This window comes from Candoia aspera, chromosome 1 (assembly GCF_035149785.1).
Source record: "Candoia aspera isolate rCanAsp1 chromosome 1, rCanAsp1.hap2, whole genome shotgun sequence".
Classification (NCBI taxonomy): domain Eukaryota; kingdom Metazoa; phylum Chordata; class Lepidosauria; order Squamata; family Boidae; genus Candoia; species Candoia aspera.
In genome coordinates this window covers 192,748,727-192,764,472 of record NC_086153.1, presented here as the reverse complement: position 1 = coordinate 192,764,472, position 15,746 = coordinate 192,748,727, and the positions used below count along the sequence as shown (strand labels likewise).

The following is a 15,746-nucleotide window of genomic DNA, read 5'->3' as shown; positions in this document are numbered from 1 at the left end:
AAGCAGCCCTCTGTGCCAGGGCTGATGTGTGTGGAGGTGGGCTGGGAGAGCCCTCAAAAAAAGCTGAGCTTTCTGGAGGAGGCAGTTGCCCCAGTTCTTCAAGGAGGGGGGATTTACTCTCACTAAATTATTTTGCCTCCTTGAATCTTGTGCACAGAGAAACATCACAGGAATTCAGCAAAAGGCAGTCCAGAGGACTCATTTCAATGAAATAAAGCTGGGGAGGCTCCCATTCCCATAGCCAACAGTTACTATGTGCACATGTTGTGTGTTGCATGTTATGAGTGCTTCATTAATATTATTCCAAATTAAAGAATCACTATTTTCTCCAATACACTTACAAGTTCTGTGCTGGATTTGACAAATTTTTCGTATTTCTACAACTGGCTTTCACATCTCTGCTAAGACATCAGCTGGAGGCTTTTAGCCAAATAATTGCTGGAGTAATTTAAATTGATATTTACATTTTCCTTTGAAATTCAGTGCAGCCCTACTCAAAATTCAGGCACTAAGAACTCTGTTTCCTTAGCTTCCAGGTTTAACCTCTCTCTAAACAGCCTTGCCACTTTATTCTGTCTCTGCAATTTGTATAAAGTTTAGGATATTAGGTATGCCTCCTTTCTCTCTGGCTCTTCCTTCACCCCTTATTTCTTCAGCTTCCTGTTTTTCAGTCTCTTTCCTACATTCTCTGGCTATCTAAACCTAGACCCTCTATCACTCCTGTCTCTCTACTCCTCCCTCTGTCCCACTTTATGGTGTGCCAATCTTGACTTAAGTCTTAAAGAACTTTCTTTAGAGTTCCCTCTCACCCCACTCCTATGTCTTCTCCTTCCCATCCAGGTTATTGCCCCAGGTTCCCTGTCTCCTACTTTCTTGGATCTCTTCCCACTTTTCAGATGGCCATGCAAAGCTACTCGTCTCCCTAAGGGTTTTATTCTAGTCAGATTATAAACCTTTCTTTCCTCCAGTGTAATAGGACTGTACATATGGAATTTGTGGTCCAAAGAGCTAGTTGTAAACACTATTCCATTCATCACAGTCGTTTAGCTAATCAAATTCACTGCAAGAAACACAATGTAAAGCAGATGTATATATCAAACTATATTAGGTCAGATCTTTAGATAAATTGTTCTTGGTGGAGTGTGGTCACTTTGTGCCGCAAATCAGTCTTGCACTATAACACGTCCAGGGGTGACACTAAATGAGTGCAAGATTCCCACTGATCTAAATGGGCATTAGATTTTAGACAAATATTAGAAACTGCATCCAAATTAATGGAATTGCTTTGATTGTAGTGGTGGTTATATATAAACTACACAAAACATGTATATTAACGTTTGCGTATCTCTTGTTATATTTTTCAACTGGAAATGTGCAAATCATACAAGATCTTATTTGAACCGATTTGGTGGCAATTAATTAGAAGGGGTTATTCCGTGAAAGCCTGGAATGGAGGCTCTGCATAACCCTAATAACTGCAATCTCGGGGCTGCTGATTTATTGCAGAGATGGGAGAACTTCAGTGGGATCTTTTTTGTGTATGTGTGTGTTTTAGTTTCAACTCCAAAACTAAATGGAGCCTAGTATAAGGGCTATACAGTTAGGACCAGAGAATGTGGAAGTCAGAAACTTGTTTTGGGTACCCTACTCCTGTCTTAGAATAAGTTTTTTTTTAAGCACTGTTAGCGTTACAAGATAATAGGCATAAACAAACCCAAACAGAAAATTAATCAAATTATTTTGGCACTAGCAAACTTGGAGAAAAGTATAGAAGTATAAAAAGGCTGTCACTCCATTGTTCAGGAAGCAGACTCATTCTTTTCTCTTTAGCCTGTTCAGTTTTATGCACGAGTGAGGACACTGTTAACTTTCTGGCTTCTTTTCATTCTCATTCTCACTTTTCTTGGGGACTCCAATTAAACCTTTCAAATCCTATCAAGACTGATTTTCCACCCATCTTTTAACTTCCATGTTCCTGCTTCTTTGTGTCATTACTTAACTCCCTGTGAGTGTTTAGGTGATCCGTAAAGACATTTCAGCTATCATGCATTTGAGATCTATACTTTGCTGTGCGCCAAAATCACGCAAAATACTGTAATAGCTAAAGATTTTTGTTGGTATGTTGGTAGGCGAGCAGTAGCTAATCTATAGAACCTGTTCAGAAAAATCCATTCAAGGTGTTATCTATGAACATCATGAAAAGTTATTGACCTAGTTCTCTACTTTGCAGTAGTTGGGAGCCTTCTGTATCCTGGCAGCGCTTGATTGTGGCTATATGCTCTTGAGCAGTGGGGCAAAGTGCATGGCCTGATGTGATGAATCCACGTGTAAAATAAATGGGAGAAAAGAAATCAACCCCTCACCTTTACAGACACACAGGTTGGTTTCTTTGAAACAGAACCAATGAGAATATTCACTTCTTTAAAAAAATATAAGCTCTCTCGGTGCCTCCAAATTGTAGTTTTATTGAGCTGGAAATCTCTTGCCAACTGAACCTTCACATAGACAACTCTGTAAGCAGACATATATACATATATACATATAGATGGCACCATTTAGGACCACCATTTCTTGTGCATGTTATTTCTTTACACAAAGTGTACTGGGCTTACCTCATGAGTGGCAATGGTAACAGCCATCTCTATCACGTTCTTGGTGCAATGTACAGTATATACTGTACAAATGGAGGGCTTTATTTGGTGAAGGAATTGGAGCAAATAAGGTCCTGAACATGCAACTATCTTTCCTTTTACATGACTGTCTTTCAGTTGCTATGGCATTATTACAGTCTAAAGGATCTTTGCCTTGAATGCCAGTATTCTATAAAACATGATCTTCAAATTTGAGGAATGTGAAATGTGACAGTATATGTAGCAGCAATTTTTGCTACATTGCCTATAAAAAGGATAGAAAATGAGCAATAACAAAAGTGTCACTGTGTATGAATTAATATGCAATCCTAGAGAACTAAAAGGGGGTCCTCTCTTTGTTTTTTTTAAAAAAGCCTAGTCCAAAGAAGATTAAACCTAGTTAGCAGCACTAGGAGCCACCGAATGCTGAGTGAGTTGGAAAATATAAAGACAATGGGAATTGAATTAGTTGTTTGAGCTGTTAACGGTTTATTAGCTCAGTGGAAGACACCTCCTGTTAGTGATGATGCTGTTGTACTGCAGGGATAGGCAGCAGAGTGCTGTCCAGTTGTTTTCAACTATAACTCCCACCACCCTTTGCTATTAATCAGGGGGATTGAAGTTGATCAAAACATCTGGAGGGGAGCAGGTTGCTTGCCCCAATATACTGAAACATTTGTTTGCATTCTAATCTCAGGTTAAGCATGCTAAACTATGGCATTTTCACTTGCAAGATTCACACTCATAATTGGCAAGCTTTCAACATATTATATTGGACAAGAAGTTCACCCTAATTTAACCATTGTAAAAGATTATTCTAGTACCCCTAGCCTGATTCTTATATAATGTTCATTATATTTAAAGCCACAGTAGTCTAAGCACACAACGCCATTAACAGATCCTTAGCCTTTGCAAACATATGCTACTGTAGGTCAATGCTGCCTTTTAAAATGTAAAAAATCTCTGCTAACTCTACAGGCAAGGTTGGCCACCATACATTGCCAGGCCACAGGTTCCAATGTAATCTGGTGGAGACGGCAACATAGTTTTTATCTGAGTGCATGAAACAGCATTTGAGAAGTTACCTGTCATCTCTGCTACCTATAAGTGCATGTGTTCTGGTAATGCCTTTGAAGGAAAATGGCAATCTTGTTTTTGCTGATACCAGGTTTCCAAGTTTCTTCTGAGTGAGAAGCAACAGCTCTGTTACCCAACTCTTCTGATTCTGCAAATTCTAGGGGGCCACTGCTGGAGATGAAGCCAATCCCACTCAATGAAAGGGACCATGGCTGTAATTCTGTTTAAGGCTGGGAATGGGCCTGTCAATTTGGGGTTCTCTTCTTGGGTCTTTCTCACTTTTGCAAATAGATTGTTTGCTTCATTAAACTTAAGGACTTTTTCTAAAGAAGTCTGCACACTAACGTGTATATGTGTTTTGACACCCATTTCTCCAAGTGTGCATTTTTTCTTTTGTGTAATATAATGCATTTTGCCTATTTAATATATGCATTTTGTATAGTCTTTTTCCTAATATGTTTTTAATTGTTGATGAGCTGCATTGTAAAATTCAAAGAACTGCAAATTTTGAATGATGGCAAAATTTTGGTTCATGTAATGCTTTGAAACTATGAAATTAGGTAAGTTCATATTTAAATACAAACCAAACAAAATTCTCTCCTCTCTCTATTTAAGGCAGCATTGTACAAGGCACCAAACAAGAATTGGGAGCACTAATGCTGCAAAATCTTCCCCTTATAAATGCTCGTATGCCTAAAATAAACGATTTTTTGTACAGTTTTTCAGCTTTGTAACTAATGAAAGTGATGATCTAATGCTTGGTGGATTTAAAGCAATGCTAACTTTGTAATCTTCAGTTCCTGGACAAATGTAATTATTGTTTTAAACTTGCTGATTTTTTAGGGTCAGGATAACCCTCTGAAAGACAGAATTATCTTTGCAGAGCTCTGACCACAAGTGAGCACTTTCCTAGCTCTTGATGGAGATCCCTATTCATGACATTCCCCATCCCCATTCCCCCTTTTATTAAAGAGAGTGAAGAGCAGGGTATTCTGCCACTTCAGAAATGAGAAGAAATCTTGGGTTTTAGGAAAATATGTGAATGCCCTTTTTTGCTGCCAAAGTAGTCAGGATACTCAGCAGTGTTCTTTTGTGAAAATGTGGTAGTAATGATATCATTAACAACATGTATGTTATTTTTTCTGAATTTGGACATCTTTTGTTTTATTAAACATTTCTGTGTTCTCTCTCCTTTAAAGCCACATTGCCCATCAAAATGGTTTTCAAGTTTGCCCTTACATTGGTGGTCATGGGATAGGAACGAACTTACATAGTAATCCTGAAGTTTGGCAACATGGTAAGAGGGTCCCTCCTTAATTTTTCCATGGTCCTGTATTTGAATGCCTTACCTTATATTTGCATTCAACTGCAGAAGGGTTGTGCCCCTGTCAATACACAACATTTTTGGTAAGTGATCTTGTCACTTCTTAGAAATAGTTGTCACTTTGCTTACTCAATGGAAGTATTGGGACTTTAGGGGAAAATTCAAACAAACAAATCAGAAACATGATCAAACAGAAGCAATATCCCGACAAATTCCAGGGTTGTGGGGGGCATTTTTCTTTCTTTCCATGCTAACTCAAAATGTTGAGTTATTGGTGCTAAGCCTCTAGGCCTTCTGGTTTCCCAGAAATCCAGGCTTGCTTGACAAATACAGAGCAGGCTTTGGGGTTCCAGCTCATCATGATAAAACACAGTTTGTTGATCAAGTCATGGTGATCAGGTCCTTGGCAGACACTAAGCTTATGACAAGATTGTATTGTAACGACTGTATTGCTTGTAACTAAGGTTTGCACATTGCATTAAGCTAAACTAAATCACATGTGGCTTCATGCAGCCTTGTCCAAACTAGTGCCTTCCAGGTGTGTTGGAATTGCACATCTGCAGGAGACAGGTTGGAGAAGGGTGGCTTTCTACAATACATAGCCCCAATCGGTATCTGCAGCAATTGAAGAAAGAGGGTGCACTACAGGATTGGCTCTCTTCTGAGACATGGCTTCTGTGCAGATAACATCATGGGGAAGCAGAAGCAGGAGTTCTAGTTTCCCTTTGATGCTGAATGCCACACATTTCTTTTGTCTTCTTTCTTCAGATTTTTGCAGATTAGTTTTGCACATAAAAATATTGCCAAAATACAGCTCCTGCCAATAATCCCTCATCACCTCACACTTTTTGCTACATGGGGATTGGAACAGAAGGCGCATCTGGGCCTGAATCTGAAATTAGTAACTAAAGGGGGGGGGATATTAGCATCTTTTCAAATCTACTTGGAAGTAAGTTGTGTTACTTATTTTCAAGTAATGAATCCAGGTCTGAAGATCACATTCTATTCCATATAAATGGGTGGATTGGACTCCACTCTTTGTCTAAAATAAAAACTCATCAACCTAGATCTCCTTCAGTTTCTTTTACTCCCCACCTAGAAATATAGGGTAGTTTTACTTTAAAATCTGAATGCATTTCCTTCCTCTGATAATTTTTCATTCTGACTACATGGATACTTAGGGTACCCCCCCTGCTCCCCAGAGTAGTTAATTTAAAGCGTTGTTCCACACTCAAGTGACCGCCGCCTCAAATTGGCCAACATTGTCTTGAAATTCAGAATAATCCAAGGCTGGTGAGAAGCCTTGCAGGGGAAAAGGTAGGCTTACCTAGGGAATGGATCCAGTTTGAGGGAAACACATTCCGTAGCAAAATACCTTCTTCTTGATATTTACCTGGGTAATTAAAAGGTTTTTGTTTTATTTTGTAGCAAACGAAAATGATTTATTAATGGAGAAGGGAATGGCATTCACAATAGGTTAGTTATGGTTTGTATTGAAACTGGTGTAATATCTTTATCAGAACAAATAAAGTCTTTCTACAGAATTTGATTTCCTTCCCATGAGTCCATTAGGATTGCTATTGTTTTAATAGAGCAATATCCAAGTACCTCTATTTGAATTTTTTTAATGACTAGGTATAGTTATCCTAAACTCATCAGATACTGTTCCTGCTTGGATTTTCAGGAGGGTATCTGAAAGTTCTGATTTTTTTTAACAAACGGTCCAGCTGCTGTAGTTCAGATGGGGCCTTGTGATCACTGAGTTCTGATTTTATTAGCTGAGATTATTTTCATGGGCTGAGGATTTGCCCAGGGCAGAACTGCTGCTCACAACCACCCTGTGGAGTAGAGCGTTGGGCTGGAAGCTTGCAGAAGGGCCTGCTCAGGGAGGCATCAAGCAAGGGGGTGCTGGGGAGCTGACAATTCCTCAGTCCATCATAAGGATAGATTTAAAATGTGCCATGACAGCCCTGTGGATTGGGGGGGAGGGAAGCTGTGCTCACAGTAAGAGGTCAGTGTGAAGGCTGATTCCCGCCAAATATCAGATTAACCACCCAACTCTCTGGGAACAATTATGCCCCTTTATTGGAGCCCAGGAGCTGCCCTTCTGTCATTTTGGCTGAGTAGCCAGTCAGCAGCCCTTGCCTGGGAGATTGAACATACTAAATACCAATCATCAAGAGCTTATCAGGGGGTGGAAAGAGAGGGGAAAAAATGTATTCCTCACTCACGGCGTGCCTAAATGGTGCGGCAATTAGGGAGAAATAAGAAAATTGTTGTTTTGCTGATTTAATGAACATTTTAAAGCCCGCTTTAAAAAAAATCAAATATTTCCATCCTGCCTGCTCTTTGGAGGAAAGTGGCTGGGGGCTTCGGCTGTTATGATCCATGAGGATCTTAATTAAAGCTTGATTAAAATGCCCTTCTTCCGCCTTTTGAATGGGAGACATCCAAGTTGACGCTTGGCGGTTGCTAGTTTTCTCCACAGATCAGTGGCTGTGCTTTTGTGTTTGGGGTTTTTGAGGGATGGCTGAGTAAAATTCCAGAGGGTTTACTGAGCAAACTGGCACTTTGGGGTTAGGAAGGACAAGCTTGCAAAGCACTGTAACAATGCTTATTTAATTCTGTTTGTTTGCTGTATCAGAGCCTGTAATAATGGAAGGAACGACTGAATGTTATATCCTGGAGGATGACTGGACTCTGATAACTGCAGACCTCAAAAGGTGCTACCTTTCCTGTTGTCATTTTAATTCTCGGTTTAATTTATAATTCCCTAATCGGAAGTTCTGTTGATGGATCTCTCTGGTACATTTTTCCTTTGAAACAGAGAATTCCTGGGCTACAGGGTCACCGTGTCCCCTAACTCACTGCTGTGGCTTCTCTTTCAGATCAGCCGTGTTTGAGCACACCATCGTCATTACAGACAAAGGAGCAGAAATCCTGACCCTCCTGGATGAGGAAGCTTAAGAGCCACCAGCTGGCAACAAGCAAGCAGGAGAACCTTTTCCTGTGGGGCTCCTGGGAGAAGCTGGCATGAGGGGCTGTATAAACCCATTTATTTATTTAGGGGAAGTTGCTGTCTGCAGGACCCTCAAAGAACAGTGATATAACCGGAGAATCTTTGGACAAAGCATGTAACCTACTCTACCCCACACTAAAAAAAATATAGTCCCCCCTTTTCTGAGAAAAGCGAGAGCATGTTTCTTCCTGCCCCCCCCCTTTTTTTTTGTTTCAAGGCTGTTCCTAGTCCCTGTGGTAGTGCCCATACGTTTATATAGTCAAATAGGTTTTCAAAGACACAGAAATAAAAGCAAAGGGGCAAACTTGCCAGGCAGCTGCTTCGTTTTTATTTCTTGTGGCTTCACAACCGCTTACCGGTTCAGCCTTGAGCATACCAGAACCTTCAGACCAAACAACCGACCTTTATCAAAAAGAGAAAGTGGTTCTTACGAGATTACTGTTACTCTTAATTATTCTGAGGATGACATTATTACTTGATGATCTTGCCCAAACGGGAGCCTCTTTTCCCAGGACTCCAGCCGGACCGAGGCCTACAGCTTCACTGCCAGAGTGATTGTTTGATCTGGGCGTCCACGTGCTCCAAATCCCAAGCCGAGGCCTCCAAGGAAAGGAGGAAAGGTCTCGAGGGCTGGCAATTAAAGGCTTCCTAATCACGCGCCTGAATGCCGAGGAGGAAGCCTGGGAACGAGAGGCCGGCTCTGCCTCGCGCCCGTTCCCCCTTCCGGCCGCGAGGAGCAGGCTTTGAAATAGGTTGAGGGAGGGGGCGGGAGTCGCTCGCTACCCTGTGCGCCGGAGGGACGGGGGGGTTAAGGGGCCTTCCCGCGTAGCTGCTGGAGACCTGCCGGCCGGCCCAAAGACTTCGGCCTTCGGTGTATTTGAGGCCGAGCCAGGGGGGACTCTGCACGTGCCTGAAGCAGGATCGGCTGATTGCGCTAAAGGCGAGCCGCAGCGGCGGAAGAGGCTCGGGAAGGAGGGAAGGAAGGTTGGGCGTCTTTGCTGGGAAGGCGGCCTGTCCGGAGTGGCGGCGGGGAAGCGGTTTCCGATGTAAACGAACTCCTTGGATAGAGCAGATAGGCGCGCGATGGAGAGGGAGAGGTGAATCTCCTGTCTGGACTCGACATCAGGCGTCTGAAATCCACTTTTTCGATCAGTGCCCCGGTTCTGCCAATCCCGCCAAGGCACGCAGTCAGAAGTTACGGTGCTCACTCAGTTTCACATCGGGGCTAAGCTAAGCAGCTTTCCCTGTTTTGCCGAAACCAGCTATGAACCGGGCCGCTGTAACTTCTTCAACAGCATCACAGCAAATCATGGAATGACGGATAAGCCTATCATTGGCTTTATTTGTACAAGACACTAAACCAGGTTTTGACAAGCTTGTTGACAAGCTTTTTTCCCCCCATTCCGGCGCAGTCCAAAAAGAAGTGGGAGGCGAGACAAAAAATAATAGACTTAAATTTTGCTTAAATTTTTTTTTAAAGGCTCATCTGATTGTTCCCCGGTAATAAATTATTTTCAAATACTAGTCATTATGAATTACAATTTGGTAATGTGTACCCAGGTAAAAGAGATCTCTCAACAAAAGTCAAAGTTTGGCGGGGGGGAGCGGGTGAGGCCCTGGGAATATTCAGTTTTGCCGTAAGCAATGGTTGCGCGAACACATTAGAATTGTCTGCATTCACACAAGACTCTAAGTCTACGAATGGCTGAGATTTCACCACACCGTAAATAACGAAGTCTCCTCGCTTATAAATGAGTGGAGGATCGCTGCTCCAGGATTAAAAGTAGCAGCGGATCTTTTTGCTGCTTTTAGTCAACCGTAAGGACGCTAAATCAGTCTTTCCCAAACTGGCGCTCCTCCAGAGCTGCTAGACTACAATCCCCGTTGTTCTGGACCGGTGTGGCTGTGTATGATGGAACTTGAGTCTGGAAGGACTCAGAGCATCCGGTGTGGAAGATAAACCTTTTTGGCTGGATTCTCACAACAGTTCGACTAGGTCGTTAAAGACTTCGCGGCTCAGGTGAACTAGTTGCACAACTGGGTGAGGGCGGAAGCTTATCATGCTAGGCAAACCCAGCTGGTTTGGTTAGTTTCGTGCGAACTCAGAAAAGGACTTAATTCAGCAACCAAGTTAAGCGAGTGCTGTTGGATTCCTCCTGGACAGTTAAACATGGGGGGGGGGGGGCGTCTCTTTCTCACTCACACACAGAAACACACGCCAGTGCTTTAATCAACAGAAGCACTTATTTGGAAGGGTAAGAACGGGAACCGTGAGGTCAGCCCAAGAGTCCAATTGGGTAAAGGTGAAACGGTAGCCCAAGTCTAAACCCGTTTGCCTCAAAGGACCTGGGTGATAAGGAAGATCGCAAGTTCATTGTACCCAGCAGCTGGCTTTCAATTTCGTGGCCCCTTTTTAAGTTCGCAGCACTGGTTGAGTGTTAGAGAGGCTGGACTTCAGCCTAGATATTTCCCAGGCAACCTTTCTACTAAGCCTAAGAACATGTACCGGGACATCAGATCTGGCAACCTATAGTCCATGCATGGCAATCCACAAGTTCTCAGCCATAATAAATGCATGAGGCTTTAAGGTGGCCCAAGACCCTTTGATTGTTTCACTTTCTTGGAGATTCCTCTGGGAGCATTTTTCCACGGACTGGAGTCATACAGAGCATTAAGCCATCATGCTTGGGCTTAACCTGTGATTGATGGGCTTATAAGCTATGTTTTGTAGCTTCATTTGTGTATGAAACCAGCCATTGTGGGTTTATTTATTCAATAAACCATTGGTAAAACCAAGTCAAGGCTTAGCAGGCTATACACACTTACATGGCCTTAGATGAGAAAGAAATTGCTTATAAGCCTTGTTTGTGTAAAATAGGACTACATTTGGCCTTCCACACTGGGTTGGAGTAAAAGAACAAGGCCACAAATTTTGAAAAGTTGCCCAGGACTTTCTTCCAAGCAAGTGTCACTTTTGAAGTGTCCAGTGAGCTGTCTGATGTAGACAACATTGTGCTTCCTACTTATTTCAATGGAAGAACCAAGATGTGCTTTGATTATTGGCTTTAAAAACTGCAAGCCTCTCTATACTTTCAGGAGAGTCAATGCTATGGAACTCAGGGAGATTTACTACTGAGTAGCTATGCCTAGGCTTAAGGGCACACCTTCTACTGCATTGGGCCAGCATCCCTCTCAGTTTAATTGCAGCCTTCCCAGAGGGTTCCTCCCCCCTCAGGTTAATTTTATTAGGACTGCAGGATTTTACCAACTGCTGTGGTAACAAGCTGTTTGCCTAGCAATTAGACTGAGGTAGCAGCATTTATGGTACACATTTATAATCCTAATTATTAAAGTGATTGCAGAAAGGTTTATAGTGTGTGTTTGTGTGTGTGAGAGAGAGAGACTTTGCCTCATTGGGATAATGAAAAGAATTGCAAAGTTTGGGGAGTTTGGTGCCTGGCTGGCACTTCCCTCCCCCTCCCTCCCCTGAGTCTGAACACAGAGTTTGATGGATTTCTGGATAAAACCAACTTCCTTCCCTGTCCTCTCACCCCTCCAGCAACAGGAGTAGATCTCTCTCAAGCACTTCCGCAAGGATCAGGGGCTTCGGAGCCCCAGCCATACAAAACTAGTTTGACTCAATTACATAGCAATGCCTGTTTAGTCCGGGCATAAACAGGTGCAGAAAACAAACAAAATCGAAGTCCACTCCAGCAGGGAAACACACTTTCTCTCTTCTCTCTCTCACCCCCCACCCCCACCCCATGCACAACGTGTCCTCTAACTATGCAATCTCTACACGTGTTTTCTCAGAAGTCCTCAGGGATGAACGGACTAGAGCTTCCTAGGAGAGTGTTAAATCTCAAAGCAGTTAAGCTTCAGGACATTCGGAATCCATCGGTCTGTGGTGTCTGTCAGCCGCAGCGTCACTGGGCGGACGGGAAAGGGGGCAGCCATGCAGGACCCCCGGTACTACTTCAAGAAATGACACTTCTCATCTGCCAAGTCTAAAAGCCAGAGTTAGACAGGCTTTCTTTATTAGAATTGGCCAAAAAGCTGCCTCCCCAGACCTGATTAAGTCATTGGCCCGCTTGTGGATTCCCCCCACCACCCCCATTTTTCACAAACAAATTCTAACGCAACCCTCGACTGAAAGGGCACCCCTGATAGGTTTCGACCTAAAAGTACGTCTGGCTGAGTTCAACGGGGTTACTTCAATCTAAGGGCCCAACAGATGCCGCCAGGTGAGCCCCGGAAAATGAATTCTATGAAGATCAAAGGGACTTTCCGCCAGAGAATTCCGTGATTTAGATCAGTGCATTCGTGCAAAATAAAGGATTAATGCAGGTTTCCAACGCGTTAGAGAAAAATACAACAGCCCCCAGCCCGCATTTACCCCTTCGGTTCCCTCAACCCGCTTGGCGAAGGCCGGTGCAAGATTAACACTCCTCTACAGCGTCTCTGGCAACCGGACGAGGCGCTTCACCCGAAAACCCTGGTTCTCTCGCAGGAAGAAAATCTGCACGCCCGGAGAGTGGGTGCTTTTGCGGGGGACACAAGAATCGCCCTCCTTGAAAACAGGCTTTTTTTCTCAGCTTACCACCGGCCAGGGGGTCAGGTTGACTTCATTTCCACCGTAGCGGGAAAACCCATCAGGGTTAGTGTCAATGAGGACTAGGACGGAGAATCCGCAGTCAAATGCGATCCCATACAAGAAGTGCTCGGACTCCGGGCTGGGAAGGAACTTGCCCCCTCCCCAAACTCCAGCCAGTCCCAAACTTTCTCCCCAGTTTTGAAACACTTTGGGGACTTCAAAGCCTGAACCGAGGCTCGATTTCCAGGCAGCTGAGAAAACTCTCGCTTCCCCGTGCTCACTCCGCCCCCACCCCCCGCGCCAGACCGGTCTTGGTGGCCACCACACTTACGCGCTCCAGGTCCAGGTAAGGAAAAGCGGCGAGGGTGGGCTGGGTCGCCAGGTGCGTTGCGGTGGACACCCAGGGCGCCGCTCTTTCCCTCCGCATTTGAAGGGCGGGAAGGAAGAAGGAGCTCCCAGCCATGGAAAGCGTTCCAGGGAGGCGGGTGGCCCCGCTTCAGCCCGGCTCTCGAGAGCCCCTCGGAACTGGAAGCTATGCGGGGCGCCGTGGTGGTGGGGGGCGTTATGGGATGCTCTCTCAGCTCGCGCTTCTCTGCCCGCCACCGTCCCCTTCTAGCTATCGGCAAGCGCAGGAGCTGCTTGCCGGCGTCTGAAAAGCAGCTAGCCAGCCGGCGGGGAGGGGAGGCCTCCCCATTAATATCCGCAACGCCACCAGCAATGCAATTTGTCTTGAATGTTCATTTTTATTGGTGATCTCCCTTTGCCAAAAAGTGGGCTTGATTACAGAGCTGGGGTTCCATGCGCGCCCTCGACGCGCCGAGGTGGAACCGAGCGGGGCGGGCGAGGAAGGGAGAAGAAGTGGAGCCTGGGCCAAAGAGGAGCGCGTGCGTGTCTCGGGGGGCTCGTGCGTGCACGTGTGGGTGGGTGGGTGAGTGTGCGTGCGATATATATATATATATATATATATGTAAATAATTTCCCCCGGCTGTTTAAACACGCCAAAGGCTTCGTGCGCCGCCATTAGTGTTAAATATATGGCTAATTATGCGTGTGAGAATTAAACATCAGTGTTATGCTAATGGGGGCGCCTTCAGCTGTGGATCAGAGCACTTGAGACTAGCATTTAATCAAGTGAATCAGTTACTAATACAGCTGCACGTGTGAACTTTCCGCAAGATCAGCCCTCTCCCCCCCCCTACCCCCCCCCAGAACGGCACGCCCCGCCGGGTATCTCAGTCTCCACACAAACACACACACATACACACGCCCTCAGACACAGATCGTAAAATGAGGAGAAAAATAATTAGCCGCCGATGCTTTCTAATTATTAGACCTCGGAAAGTCAGTGGAGATTGCGCCCTGGGGGCCTCGCCCGGAGACAGCATTGAAACTATTTTGCTGCTTTGCTCGACTGGAGGCAATAGAAAAAAGGGAATTGGAAGGAAGGAAAGAAGGAAGGAAGGAAGGAGATAGTTTGTAGAAACCGATCAGGTCACTTCAGCCCCCCGCCCCTCCCCGTGTCTGTGCGACATGAACACGAAAGTAGCCCTGTTCTCTCAGAGGCGGGAAAGGCATCAAGTTGGCAATCCCTCCCCCCCCCCCACCAATTTCCACTGGCTTTGCCTTCAAGCTCAGGCTGCTCAGCCGAACTCGTAGAAGGGCAAACTTGCCCACTATTTGGAATTCCGCATCAAGGGCAGGTTTTCCTTCTTAATCGTCTAGCACTTCAGGCTGAATGCTGAAAAACAGCACCCACCATTCCGAAAATTAGTCTGCAACTGACCTGCTGCTCAGGGAGTTAGATACAGCAGCTTTCCCGTAACCCCCTCCCCTCCCTGGTGAGGAGCTCAACTTTTATAGAAAGCAAGGTGTTCCTGGTCTGCAATAGATTATTTTTTTTAAAGGGTCGCAAGGAGCAAACTTCCGCGACCCAAAGAGCTGAGGAAGCTAACCCTAAAGTATAACTCTAAAGTGGGCATCGCCGCTTGGTTGCGCTAATCCAACCGCGCCGAGCTTAGTTTATCCCTTCGGTCTGTACGGCGTCGCTACCAACTTGATGTGTGAAGTGGTCAGATGACCTGACCTGACCCCACGAGTGACATTTCTTGTCGGGAGTGGACGTGCTGTCCCGCTGTGCTCGACGGCTGCTTCGGATGCATCCAGCTCGCTTCTTCCTCGGCCTTGTTGGGGGCTTGGCAGTGCTCCCGCTCCACCGGCCCCTCTCGCGCACAAAATGCAGCCTCGGGAAGACCTGCGCCCCCTAATTGCGCGCGCCTGCAAGGGGGGGGGGCTGGCCGTCCTCGCCCCACCACACCTGCCAACTGCGTTCGCGTCGCCTTGCTGCTTGGACGGCCGGCCCGCAGCCAGTGGCCGCTTGATGGCTCCAGGAGCCAGCTTCCATCCACCCAGCTGGTCCGACGCCGCCCCGACCCGCACCTGAGAGAAGTTGGGGCTTGGGGCTTGGGACGAGGGAGACCCTTTCCTTCCTCTCTGGTTTACACTTAGTTGCTGTGGAGAGTTAGTCACGAGTCACACCGGTGGGGGTACCCAGAAAAGTCAAGCGGAGGCTGGGGGATGAAGCCAGGGATCCATCCTCCCCAGAGAAGAGGACTGCCGGAGAGGGCCCGCTTCTTGGTTTGGGAGCCTTCCCCGTCTTCCTCCCCACACCCTTAGCGGGGGGAGGCGGCTGGAAGGGTCCCGCGGCAGCGTCTCCTCCGCCCAGGCGAAGTCCGTCTCTTGCGAGCCCGGTCCAGCCGGCGAGCCCCCTAAAAGAGTCTCGGGCCAATCGCGAGCGCTTCTGCCAGACGACGGGCCAATCAGCTCGGCGAGCTCATGCATATTCATGGCGTTTGGCTGAGTCAAAGCTTTTAGGCGAGTTTGTGTAGATCCCCCCAGCATCTCATGCCTTAGAGACACTTTTTCAAAGAGCCAAACTCCATTTTCTTATGAATGGAAAGTGAAAAGCCCGGGGCCTCTTAAATTGGGTCCTGAGAACGCGAGGCCGGGAGAGCCCCCCCAAAGACGAGAGAGAGAGAGGGGGACTGAGAGAGGGAGAGCGAGAGCGAGAGCGAGCGAGGCAGGGAGAGGAGAGCGAGCGAGCGA

General features: G+C 45.9%; 1 protein-coding gene across 4 annotated transcripts in view; it reads left to right on the top strand.

Moving 5' to 3' along the window:
* Window positions 1-8,220, top strand: part of METAP1D (methionyl aminopeptidase type 1D, mitochondrial) — a 75,684-nt gene extending 67,464 nt beyond the window's left edge. For 3 of the 4 annotated variants that reach the window (XM_063318180.1, XM_063318178.1, XM_063318181.1), the window contains 4 exons: window positions 4,907-5,004; window positions 6,460-6,507; window positions 7,676-7,754; window positions 7,920-8,220. In XM_063318180.1, coding sequence (XP_063174250.1) covers window positions 4,907-5,004; window positions 6,460-6,507; window positions 7,676-7,754; window positions 7,920-7,998 — 304 coding nt within the window. In that variant the 3' untranslated portion in view covers window positions 7,999-8,220. The remainder of the gene's footprint in view (window positions 1-4,906; window positions 5,005-6,459; window positions 6,508-7,675; window positions 7,755-7,919) is intronic. The other variant, XM_063318179.1, reaches the window with a different exon arrangement.
* Window positions 8,221-15,746: the final 7,526 nt, after the last annotated feature.